Below are 13,158 nucleotides of genomic sequence, written 5' to 3' on the forward strand. Positions count from 1 at the left end.
GATCATGTTATATGGCGAGCTCTCCACTGGTCACCAAGACAGAGGTGCACCAAAGAAGAGGTACAAGGACTGTTTAAGGAAATCTCTTGGTGCCTGCCTCATTGACCACCGCCAGTGGGCTGATCTCGCCTCCAACCGTGCATCTTGGCGCCTCACAGTTCGGCGGGCTGTAACCTCCTTTGAAGAAGACCGCACAGCCAACCTCACTGACAAAAGACAAGGGAGGAAAAAACCAACGCCCAACCCCGACCAACCAATTTTCCCTTGCAACCGCTGCAACCGTGCCTGCCTGTCCCACATTGGACTTGTCAGTCACCAGCGAGCCTGCAGCAGATGTGGACATACCCCTCCATAAATTTTCGTCCGTGAAGCCAAGCCAAAGAAGAAGCATGAACTGTAATGGTGAATCCTTATTTATCCATTTCAAGACATTTCAATTCCAACCACAGGGATGTGCTAAGTAGATTCGAAATGCTCTCCACCCCTCCAGAAGATAGCGTTATCCTAGAGCATGTTATTTTGGGTCGCACGCACCAGCAGCATTTGGTGGGTGCATTAACAAAATGAAATTGATAAATGCTAGAGTATTTTATTTCTGTACACCTTTCACATTGCTGTTATTGTACATTCAGTAGCGAAATGACAGACCAGGAATTAAACTCCATAAAAATTTTAACATTTTGAAAAATATTGTCATTCCGAAGATATGAAAGTATTGAAAGTCATCCAGGAACACAACATTGGTTGCCGTCAGCACATCCTCTGAAGTACAAGACCGAAAAGCACAAATACTTTGCTGCCTGCCTCAGAGATGTCCCAGGAGAATGAAAGATGCAACACTCTTTATTTCTATATTCAGCTGTTAACACAATGGCAACAGAAGCTGGTGACACCCAAGAGGGTGAAATCTCTGGATATGAACTGGGAGGAGAGAAGCATGCAATGGGAGGTTTGGGCATATGCCAAATTATGAGGGGCAAGTATAGGGCATTGTCAACAATGCCACTGTGAGAAATAAGCCCTCCCCTCCTCCAAAGTTACAGAATGGATTTGAGGCCCAATACATCTCATACTGCACGAGTCTCTCCCCAGTGCAAGACTGCAGTATCTCCAGACTGATACACCAGTCTGCAGGGAGAAACCCAAGGTGATTTGTAAACCATTTAGAAAATCTGAAGCTGTGTCATTTTATGTTTTTATCTTTGTCACATTAATTGCTTGCCCACTCCTTTTGGCTCCCTAAACAATTGGATCACAATTTATTTTGCACTGGTCATTTCCCATGTCTTAGCTACAAGGGCCCTTCTTGCAGTGGTGAAGTGGGTAGTGTTCTTGTCTTTGACACTGTTGGACAGAGGATCAGGCCCCTTTTGAATGCACTTGAGCAGTATGGCACTGCTGCTTTCGTGCAGTACTGAGCTAATGCTGAACAGTTAGTTATTGCCAATGAGATATGAACTTCTGCATGTTCATTCAGTAAGAATGAAATATCTCATTGTAATACCTGGAAGAGAAGGGGATTTATTAATTTATTTTTAAATTAATTTAAAAATTAATTCATGGGATTTGGGCTTCGCAGGTTGAGCCAGTGTTGAACTGCCCACCCCCTAACTGCCCTTGCGAAGATGGTAGTCAGCTGCCTTCTTGAACCCCTGTAGTCCTTGAGGAGTGGCTGCTTTAGAGAGGGAATTCCAGGATTCCGACCCAGTGACTGTGAAGGAACAACACTACATTTCCAAGTCAGGATGGTATGTGGCGTGGAGGGCAACTCCCAGTGTTCCCATTTACAATGTTCTGCCCCATGTCCATTCCTCAAACAACACAGCAGAGAAGCAGAGAGATAATGGCTGCTTGAGAGAGTCACCAATAGCCAAGTTGCATTCCACATATCCCACGTTATAACGGCGACTGCATTTCTACATATTCCAAAATTGTGAAAGGTGCCATATAAGAGAGTTTTCCTCTCCTCTTAAGGCATCCCAAATTGGCAGACTAATGTGGCGTCAGGATCCAAGTAGATAATGTTGTCATCCTGAGTGATGAAGCTGTGACAGACTTTTCTTGAATCCAATTGAACCGCGGGACACTGAGGCTGAATCTGAGTAGCCAAGTCAAAAAGTGCAGGTCGAAGGTGGGAGTGATGAGCGTGTGACTGCCCAAACTCTTGTGACACCGAAACTTTAATGGCACCCTTGGGCATCTTCACTTCCGATCTCTTGGCCTCAGCAACAAATTTAGCCACACATCTCTCAGATATTCAACTTGCTGAAAGAAGTCTGCTAACCAAGAAATCACGGCTTACATCTGTCAAGGGAGTAAATGGAAAAAAAGAAAAGAAAACTCTTTACTTTTCTGAAAATTTCCACCGAAGATTTGACAATACATCGGGAAACAGGGTCTTGATCACTGCTGGGAGAGAGGGAGAGATCAGGTCTTGAATTCATGTCAGTGATAGCATTTAGCTTTAAAGACTACATTGGAACTAGAAAGAGAGTAAGCTTACTAGTTCCCAGTTCTGACAGAAGAATCTTCCGTGTGAAAAGCTAATTCAATTTCTAATCTACAGATGCTGCCCTACTAGTCGATTTTTAACAGAATTTTTTTTATATATCAGAAGCTTGGAAGCTGCACTTTCAATTTTCATTAACATTTAGCTTTTCTGTTTATGTCACAGTTTACTTTGTTCCTGCTGTCAATGGCTTTCTCAATCCTAACTCCAAAAGAATCCCCATTTCAAAACTATTGTAATCTTTGCTCAGTGCTTAAGTGCATGAATTCCATGCAAGATCGAAGTCCTTATTTAAAAAATACTGATGGTTTCAAGATGCTACAGGATTACATGGACTGCTCATTCCTTATTTTGGACTACCTTCTTTCTGTGATAACTGAACAACATATTAACTTAGCTGGGGACATATAGGAGACTGCAGATGCTTGAATTGGGAGCCACAAACAATCTGACGGTGGATTAAGCAGTGTTAGTGGGAGAAAAAGAGTGGCCAATGTTTCAGACTTTAACCTTTAATCAAGCCTTGATGAATTTTTGGCCTGAAACATTAACCTCTCCCACTGATGCTGTCAGTCCTCCACCACATTTTTTCTTCCATCAAAGTTACCTAGTGCATAATCCCTGGATGGAACTTGCCTTTAGGAGGCTGGCCATCCAAAAATTGAAATGAGGTGGCAAAGTCCTTTCTCAGGAAGGTAAGCTAGCATGAAAAAGACCACTGTTATGGTTGAGGGTGTTGTTGAGTCAGGTTAGAAGATTTGTGGGAAAGATGGCCAGCCCTTGAATGGTTGTCGTTCCAGATGGGGGAAAGAATTGAGAGAGCAGTAGAACTGGGTAAATATCTTCAATAAAGGGAACCTACCTGAACCAGCCTGAGGTGGCCTCCTTTAGGTCACATGGAAGTGATACTTACAAGTGAGCTATTCAACGATTCAAAAGGTGTGACATGGTTACAGTGCCAGTGACCTGGGTTCGAATCTAGCACTGCCTGTTTATACATCCTCCTCATGTTTGCATGGATTTCTTCCAGGTGTTCTGGTTTCCTCCCACCCTTCAAACATATGGGGGGTTGTACGTCAATTGGGTAGCACAGGTTCATAGGCTGGAAGGGCCTCTTACTGTGTCTAAATTTTAAATGTTAATGGGTGCACACACTCAGAGAGAAACATTCCAAGTGCTCGGATGGAATATTTTCCTGTGGTCCATCGAGCTTCTGCCAGAACACAGAGCAATCCCATTAGTCCCATTCCCTTTGATTCCTTAAAATCCATTCTCTCTCACAGGCTTATCAACTCCCCCAGTTCATCTGCCATCTACCCAAAACAGGAGCACTTTAGCATCCCACCTGCAAGTGTTTGAGATGTGGGAGAAAACTGGGAAACATACACAGCCGTAGAGAAAACCTGCAAACCCTATGCAGACATGTTAGTTTTAGACTGGGCTCCCTGGAACACTGGGGGCAGCTGAATTAATTGCAGTATCACAGCCTCATTCATGATTGAATGTAATAAATCAGGGTATCCACTGGCCACTGCTGGACACCACTGCATTTTCCACCTGGTGCACGAGGATAAATCTCATATTTCTTGTAGCTCTCAGGAAATCCCCAATTTTCAGTAACTTTTGGCCTTTCATCAAAAGAGAGTTGTGCAGAGCACAAAAATGAAGAAGGATGGATTAAAGTTTCCAGCTCAGAGTTTTCTTGAATCAACTCACACACCAACCTGCAGGTATGTATGTACAAAGGGTAAGAGTTCAGTACAGGAGTGGGGGGAGGTGGGTTTGAAAGAACAGAGCCTGTCCATGGGATCAGTAAATCAGATGATTTTTCATGTTGACAACACCTTCCACGGGCCAGTGTTAGGACATTCCAATGGAAATGGAAAAGGGCAGTGATCTTTGATAGAATACCACAATAGGCCATTCAGCCCAAATGGTCAATGCTGGTATGTCCTCTCTTATCCCATCCGCCTTTTACCCTGTTCCAAGTAAAAGATCCTCTTGAATTCTACATGAAATTTGTTAGTGAGTATTTTATGCTTATGGCATCCCTATCTTACCAGCACACTGGCCTGTTTTCCTGCACCCTTGTTGCTGTGTGGCTTGGCTTGAGTTGTGAGCTCTGCAATCTCCCTGTAGTCTTTCAGAGCATGCTGTTGTTTCAGCACCTTTGGGCTCTTGGCCGGGAGTGGAGGTCTGCCGTGTAACATGGGCTGTGTGCCGAGCATGCTGACACCGGACTCGGAAAGGCCAGCTGTGGCTGTTCCTGGTTTGGTGCATGGCTTCGGCTGGACCGAGCTCTTGATTCCCGATACGGTAAAGGAACGATTCCGGGTTGGCTTGGTCTGAGGAACCCAGGCAAACTGTGGCACTGATTGTGATATTTTATTTGTGGCGGGTTGGATCCAGGTGATCTTCTCCACAGTTGCCAAGCTCTCTTTCTTCAACACCCTTGGTGACCCGTGTTCTTTCTTCAAGCCAGCATTCTGCTTCTGTTCAAATGCTTCATACAAGGGATTACTGACCATTTCCATTGATCTCTGTTCACATGGTGCAACCTCTGCCCTCTTTTGGTTTACTGATGGACTTTTGTTCCAGGTGTTTTCAGGAATGCTGCTGATTGGACAAGAACAAAGAACAGGATAATGCATCATTTATCAAAGAACAAGTCAGTGAATGTTACATGTCTGGTATGCAAAATGGATTTGTAGAGTGCAGTACCCATGCATTTAATACAATAAGTACAAATGCAGTGTGCACCTGTGCAGCACAAAGATAAGCAACAGAGTCTGAACAGTTCATAATTTTATAGATATACACAGGTATATGTTACGGTATTCAGTGGTGTCCACAAAATATATCTAGGACTGTAGTTTTTGGGTACCAAGTCGCAGCATCAGTGGAGAGGAAAGGAATTGATGATATCTTTCCTGCATGTGCTGTCTCGTGTTTGCAGTCAACACATGTACAGGGTGTGGCAAGGCATCCATCGGCATGGAATTATAGTGTGTGTGTGTATACACCAGCGCACACAGCTATGTAGTGTGGTTTGGAGAGACATTTTAGAAGCCGCCTCTATACCTATCACCCCCACCCCCAGCACCTTCCACTGTGGCCACACCTCCTCTCTCACCACTTCCTGCAGCCCCAAGCAGACCTTTCAAGTGAAGCAACACTTCACACATACATCCACAGGACTCATTTGCTGCATCTGGTGCTCCCTTTGTGGCCTTCCCGCTTTGCTGAGCAACTCTTCTCCATCTGCAACCACAGCGACCTCCCAGTAGCCAACCATTTCAATTCTGAGTCACACTCCCAAGCTCACATGCTGTACTATCCCATCCTGACCACCCTCAGATTGGAGGAACATCACCTTATTTTCCGTCTGGGCCCTCTCCAGCCAGTTGACATTAGCATTGTTTTCTGCTAAACTTGCTCACCTTCTTTTCCTTCCCCCTTTCCACTTCTCCCCTCTCTCTCCCCCTTACCCACCCATCCATCCCTCCTCCCCCTCATTGCTGCTGTCCCTCCCTCTCTCCACTTATCATCTTCTGCCTTTGCCACCTCCTCCCCACCCTTCCCCCAATCTTTAGTTCGGACACCTTCTGGTATTCTTTCATACCTTAATGAAGGGCTCAAGCCCGAAATGTCACTTATGTATTTTTACCATTGCTACATAAAGGAGACTGTTTGACCTGCTGAGCTTCTCCAGCATTTTGTGTTTTTACTTCAACCACAGTGTCTACAGATTTTCATGATTTACATACATGGTACTTGATATTGGGATGCTCTGTGGTACAGTTCTACATGCCAAGGAACATTCTGCACCAATAAGTTCTTGCCCTCATAATAACAGGAACTTTTGGTCTTAAAGGACAAATGCTTGAGGCACACTCTGTTTTTGTGCTGTTTTGCAACTCCATCATCTGGGCACATGACATCCTGACTAACCCTCTCAAATCCAGGAATATTCTGCACACCACCTTTAATATAGGAAATCATTCAGTGCTGTTTCACGGAAGTGTGATCAGACAAAAAAGTGATTCTCCTTGGGTTTAACATTACCTTGCAGAGAACCATCTGCTTATTTGACTAAATGCATTTTGCTTGCTGGATAATATGGTTAAAACTGCATGAACATGATGCAGGAATTCATAGGAAAATAGCCTGGATCAACATGGTATTTGGGTTTCAGGGGCTTACAGCGATTTAGCTGTTTTATGATAACTTTGCACAGAGATTTTACTGTTATACTCATTAGCCCCTTTTCCACTGGCATCCCAGTTAATTGGCTGTGCAGTGTCCCAAGATAGAAAGCCCTTTATGCCATTTCCTTTACTGGGACACTAATTGCTTTTCCATTGAGCATATCCCAGGGGATTGGGGTGTTCTACCTTCAACTGGAAATGGGTGACTTTCTGCTGTCCCTTTTCTACCGGTTTTATCAGCGTCAGCAAATGTTGGGGATTTGAGTAGGGGTAGAGGCAGTTAATCCCTGGCGTGAAATGATGTCATTTGACATCGGCGTTCAGACAGTGTCCCGTTTCCACTGGACCCTATCCGAGTTAATTCCTGGGACAGGGTGCCAGTGGAAAAGGGGCTATGGTCAGTGTTGGACAAGAGCAGAGGCAGTGCACACAGGTGTGCATTTATGAAGTGGAATTTGCACCAATCTACTTTACAATCTATATCTGGAGTGCAGTTGGGCAATCTGGACAGCGGATCCAGACAGTGGCAGTCTGGATCCATTGCTGGCGTGTAATAGGCACAGAAGAAGTCACCTCAATTTTTCAGTGTGGAGAGGAGCTATCTATTGGGAACCTCTGCATCGCCATGCAGGTCAAGTGAAGCCCATCTTCCAATGACTGCAGCTAATCCATTTGATGATATCCTCCTACACTTATTAAAAACCCACACACATCTGTGGGTTTAAGGTTGTGCTGCTTTCTGTTGTCATGCATGAGAAATTAGCTTTGCAGAGAGCCAGATCACCTGTTGCTAATTAGGAAAGGATACTCATCATAGAACTTCACCATGGGAATGCAAAAACTGAATAATGGTTGTGTAAATGAACAAATGGGTTTCTATAAATGTAGAATCAATGACCAGCCATATTTGTCAGTTTATCAAATAATTGTGCAAGGAACAGGAAGTCTGCATTTGAATAAAGGTAAAGGTTGCATTATTGTCACCTAATACTACATTCAGAATGTAACATGCATGAAATTCTTTAACTTTTGTCGACCGTGAGGCAGACAGACAGTCACCACTTTGTCCAGCGCCCCCATATTCACAAGCTTGATCTTAGCAGATGGAACGAACACCCTTATCTAGGCACGTTCTCAGACAATTCTCGGATAATTCCTTGGCATTAAGGATAACTTGCTTCTCCTTTGATTTTGTGGGTTCTGAGGCAGTAGATGAGACAAAGTAGGAACTGCAGCTGCCCACAGGTGGAGGGGCAGGTTCCAGGGCTGGGGTGTGGCAGTAGTGTTTTGCGTCTGCTACTCAGGCTGGCTTCAGGCCTTCAAAACAGACCCTTTATTCCAAACTCCGTTGCAAGAAGAAATGACTGGGTGGACAAAGAAAAGGATTCAATGATATGTTCAAAGCCTTTCTGAAGGAAAGTCCTTTCTCACTGACTCCTGAGAACTTATGGCCTACAACTGCTCAAAGTGACAAAGGAGCATCCAAGATGACATTGAAAATTTCCAAAACAGGGGTCTGGATCACACTGAAACCCTGCTACCACAAACTGAAATGACAAATCCACAAATGACATGCTATATGCTACACTGCCAACAGGTGACCACCTTGCCCACATACTGGGTTCAGTTGCGTGGTTGTTCTTGTGGCTCCAAATCAACTGCCAGCATTCAGTCACACCCCCATCAAAGTGCATCCTTGGCTTGTGCAGACCCAACATAACACCAGAACAAACTGAGCGACAGACACTGGTTAATCTATCATCCCAATTTGTCACTGGTTTCCAAACAGAGTCTAAAAATGGGTCCCACGTGCACTGGGGTTGGCCACATTTCAAGAAGAATCCACCTCTGACTTCCAACTCCAGCCAGACCTGACACTAAATGAAGGACACTGCTCATTCCCAGCCTGGTAGTTAAGAGACAAAAAAAAAACTACATTTTTGTTTTACTTTATTGTATGCCTCTGTCAGATGAATTTAAAAACTGCTAAAAGTATCTCTTGGATTTGTAGCTCCAACTACAGCCTTGTCACCTGACAAACCTGACAGGGTATTCTGTGGGCAGTGATGTGCCACCTGATACCTTGATCCACCCTTCATGTGTGGTCAGTCTAGAGCAGCCATTCTCAATGAGGGCCATAGAGCTTCCCCACCTCCCCCAGATGCTATAGGCCATTTAAGGGGGTGGGGGGGGAGAAGAGATGGACAAATTATTAAATATTATTATGTTTTTTATGTAGGGGGCAGGAGAAAAGTACAGAAGAGCTAAACCTGACTGCTTCTCAGAGAAGGGAGCCCATAAACTTTGAGCAGAGCTCCAAGCGGGGAGGGGCAATACCCAAAAAAGGTTGAGAATGGCTGGTTTAGAGCAACTGGGTTTGATGCACAGGTAGAGCAAGTTTCACCTCTAAAAAAATTTGGATATGTGAATATATCTGAAACAATTAGAAATCCTCAGTTATCCAAAACTATTTTTCGGAGCCTAACTGATGTTGCAGGTTGAAAAATTTTGGAATTTTGAAAAAACCTCCGAGTAGAACTTTGAGATTTTGGTGTTGGATTTATCTTATTTTGTTTTTTGGTGAGAATTAAACATTATTTCATGCTTTAAAAAACCTTCCCTTGTTCTTTGTTGGGGTTTAAACACCATTACAAGTGATTTGCTGTTGCTACTGGGCTGTGACCAGTTACTGGAAAATATCATTTATCCGAAATAGGCCTGATCCCAACCATTTTGGACAATCAGAGTTGTACTGTGTAAAGCACCAGTATTCTATTCTTTATGAGTTATTAAAGGACTACAAAGAGAGTTAAAATAGGATGCAGAGAATGTTATTAATAGACCACATTTCAGCAATTAATCAACAGAGAAAGTTATTTATGAACTACATGGAACGCTGTTACTAGATAGCATGGAAAATTATTAATGGACTGCATGGTGAGTTAGTAGACAAGAGACAGGGGTGTAAATAGCCTATAGAAGAAAGTATTATTGGACCTTGGAGAGATATTGTTGGCTATGAAGAGTTTGAATGGACCAGGTCAATTGGCTTAAGGGAGAGTTGGTAATAGAGAACAGAGAGAGTTAATAATGGATGATAAGGAATTAATTATAGCACATATGGTTGGTCATTAGTGGACTGTGAGGAGAAATAGCAAGAAATAATTGGACAGTTATTAATGCAGTAATGGACAACAGGGAGAGATAGTAATGGTACACATGGACCATTATGAAAAGATGATAGGAAAGGTTAGAACCTACAGAGGATTACTAATAGACCACACACGCAACCTTTCCTATAGAATACATGAAAAGTTATTAACAATTAAATATAGGTTCATTAATAGATTTCACATTGGACGATTAAGGCAATAATTAATAGGTTATAGGCAGAATTATGAATGAACCATCGGCAGGTTATTGTCCAAATGGAGACTTTCAGATGGATCATAAGGAGAATTATTAGTGTCTGCAGGGAGGATTATTTATTAACTATACAGTTATTGATATGCAAAAGAGAGCATCGTTAATGGAATTGGTAAAGTTATTATTGGGCTATGAGGGAGATATTAATAACACAGGGAGATATTACTGGGCCCCAGTGAAAGATAAATGGATTGCAAGGAGAGATAATATTGATACCAGGGAGGTTATTGATGGATCATGTGAAAAATTGTTAATCAGTTACAGCAAGAGCCATTAATTTCAGGAATGATTGCCAATGTACTGTAGGAAGCATTATTTACAAATCAAAGGGGGGGGGGGAATCATTGGATTATATAGGAAGTAATTAATGAAATATAGACAGGCTATTCATTAGAGACATGGTGCTATGATAGTGAGCCACAGTGTTAGATATTAATGAAGTACCTGGACAGTATGTAATAAAATACAGGGAAAGTTATTAACTGACTAGAAAGGTATTAATGGACTAAAGGAAGTGTTAATAATGACATGCTGGGATGGTTATTAGTTGTTGCAGGGATTATAAATGGATCTTATACAATAGTTCTCTGCAACCGTGACTGCCTGTCCCGCATCGGACTTGTCAGCCACAAACGAGCCTGCAGCTGACATGGACATTTACCCCCTCCATAAATCTTCGTCCGCGAAGCCAAGCCAAAGATGCCATTGGTCCTCCTTGATTAGTAAGGGATTGCTTAAGGTGGTATGTGGGTGGGAAGGGAAGGTTGAGAATCACTGCTCTAGACCCAATTGTAATTGAAATATTTGGCTTGAGAAAAATAGTCACAAGCTCATTTTCTTTGGCGTTATGGAATCTTGCACAACGAGCCAAATAGAAGTAATTAAAGAATGGTTTTCAAACTTTTTCTTTCCACCCACATACCACTAGAGGGATGAATATTAATAGCCACATAGAGTGTTATTAATGAATTGCAGGGAGAGTTATTAACTGACCACAATGGGAGATAATAGACAACAGGTAAGATTATTCATAAATTACTTGTGTAGCTATGAAAGAGTTATTCATCCAGTACACTAGGAACACAAGAACCAAAGAGACTGCTCGCTATGTGTGCTATGTCTGGTTGCACATCTGCATGTTTTACACTGAGGATCAGAGAACACTGTTTCGTCCGGTTTAAATGGAGAGTGATTAATCAACATGGATTAATGAAGAGATGTTAAGCAACAAACTGAGAATTATTAATAGAATTCAAGGAGAAGCTTAATGAACTATGAAGGAATACTAACAAGTTACACAAAGATTTTAAGGCAATATATGAAAATATATTTTTTGGCTACAGGAAGAATCACCAAGGACCTACACAGAGAATTTGAATATTTGCAGATAGTGCTATTAATGGACTTTTTGGCCTCAGGTGAACTACAGAAAAAGTTATCAAGAGATCTCATGGAGGGTTTGTAGTAGGAAATATTACAAACCCTAAAGTGTCTTCCTCCTGTCCATTAATAATGCATCAGGTGGTTCATTTATAAGTTGATGCGGCCTATTTCACATGATGTTTGTTAATGTGATGCTGGAATGATTACTAGGAATTCTGGGGAGTATTTTAGTTTCAAGATTTTTTATTGTCATGTAATAAAACAGATGTAATATTACATGAAATTGCATTTCGACTGCCGTAAAGGCTTATTTACTGGCTAACGATCCACTATTTTGGGTTATTGATGGATCATGGGGAAGACTATCAATGGACAGCTTTGTGTTATTCCTGGATCATATAAGGAATTAATCATCAGTTACATGGATAAGGATCGAAGGATTGCAGCGACTTGTTGATGTGACATCGAGAGAACTATGAGTTAACTATGAGTAAACCATGTAGAGAATTAATAATGAAATAAAGAAGAAAATATTCATGATATGTAGAATTATTAATGGAGTTGATAGAAACAAATTACATTAGGATATATTATTCAACTTCAATGATAGTTATTAATGCACTACAAAGAGAGCTATCAATGGATAACAGAGCAAGCTAATAGGGGTATGTATTGTGATCTACATGGAGAGTTATTAGTTATAGTTATTAATAGACCCTGGAGAGTTATACATGGAGTTTCTAGGATATTGTTAATGGACTAAAGGAGAGCTGTTAATTAATTATTGGGATATTATGAAAGGAATATCTGCAGACTTATCACTGGAGAATAAAAAGTTACAAATGGATGACATGGACAGTTATTAATAGTAAATATGGTGCATCACTAATTGACTACATAGAGGGTTATTAATAGGATACAGAAGGTTATTAATAAGATATATGGAGAGTAATTAATAATCCAAGGTTTTATTAATAGATTATATTTTGTTATTAAGGTACTGCAGCAATAAATAGTCTCTCGGATTATGGTGAGTTAATTGGGCTAAGCAGAGAGATATGTGAATATGTTCTGATTAGAGTTATTTTTGCCTGAATCGGGAGCTACTCATCTGAAAGAGTTATACAGCGAGCAAGTTATGAAGTATTGGAGGAAGTATTAATGATGTGCATATTGGACCACTGGGGATGTTGCTAATGGATAGCTGGGAAAATTGTTAATTGGGTTATGCAGAGATTTATTTTTAGGCTGCAGAGAGATTTGTTCATGGAGGGCGTGAGGAGTTAATAGAACAGGGAGGGAATTTGAAGGATCATGGAGTGTTATTAATGGGCTGCATGGTAACTTATTATTCATCTCAAGGGAAGACAAGGAACATGATAACAGATTATATGGGGAATTATACTGGATTATGGAAAAGGGTAATTAATGGAAACAGAAATTCACTGATGGGTTGCAGGGCTCATTATTATTAGAGGGCATATGAGATGAATGCTTTCAAGGGAAGGGCCATTCATTGCTGCACGCATAACTATTAAAGGGCTTTCGGGAGAGTTATTATTGGTTTACACGTGGCATTATTAAAGAACCAAAGGAGATATTATTAATGAAGAGCATGGAGAATTATGAGTG

At 41.7% G+C, this 13,158-nt stretch overlaps 1 protein-coding gene across 3 annotated transcripts in view; it reads right to left on the reverse strand.

Moving 5' to 3' along the window:
• Positions 1 to 573: 573 nt before the first annotated feature.
• Positions 574 to 13,158, reverse strand: part of inpp5d (inositol polyphosphate-5-phosphatase D) — a 142,107-nt gene continuing 129,522 nt past the window's right edge. The window contains exons 26-27 of one of the 3 annotated variants that reach the window (XM_069896530.1): positions 4,570 to 5,125; positions 574 to 2,304 (exon numbers count right to left, since the gene is read on the reverse strand). In XM_069896530.1, the coding sequence (XP_069752631.1) occupies positions 2,299 to 2,304; positions 4,570 to 5,125 (562 nt within the window). In that variant the 3' untranslated portion in view covers positions 574 to 2,298. Of the gene's footprint in view, positions 5,126 to 13,158 lie in introns of all 3 variants that reach the window. The other 2 variants (XM_069896531.1, XM_069896529.1) reach the window with 2 other exon arrangements.

The sequence above is a fragment of the Narcine bancroftii genome, chromosome 9, assembly GCF_036971445.1.
Source record: "Narcine bancroftii isolate sNarBan1 chromosome 9, sNarBan1.hap1, whole genome shotgun sequence".
NCBI lineage: Eukaryota > Metazoa > Chordata > Chondrichthyes > Torpediniformes > Narcinidae > Narcine > Narcine bancroftii.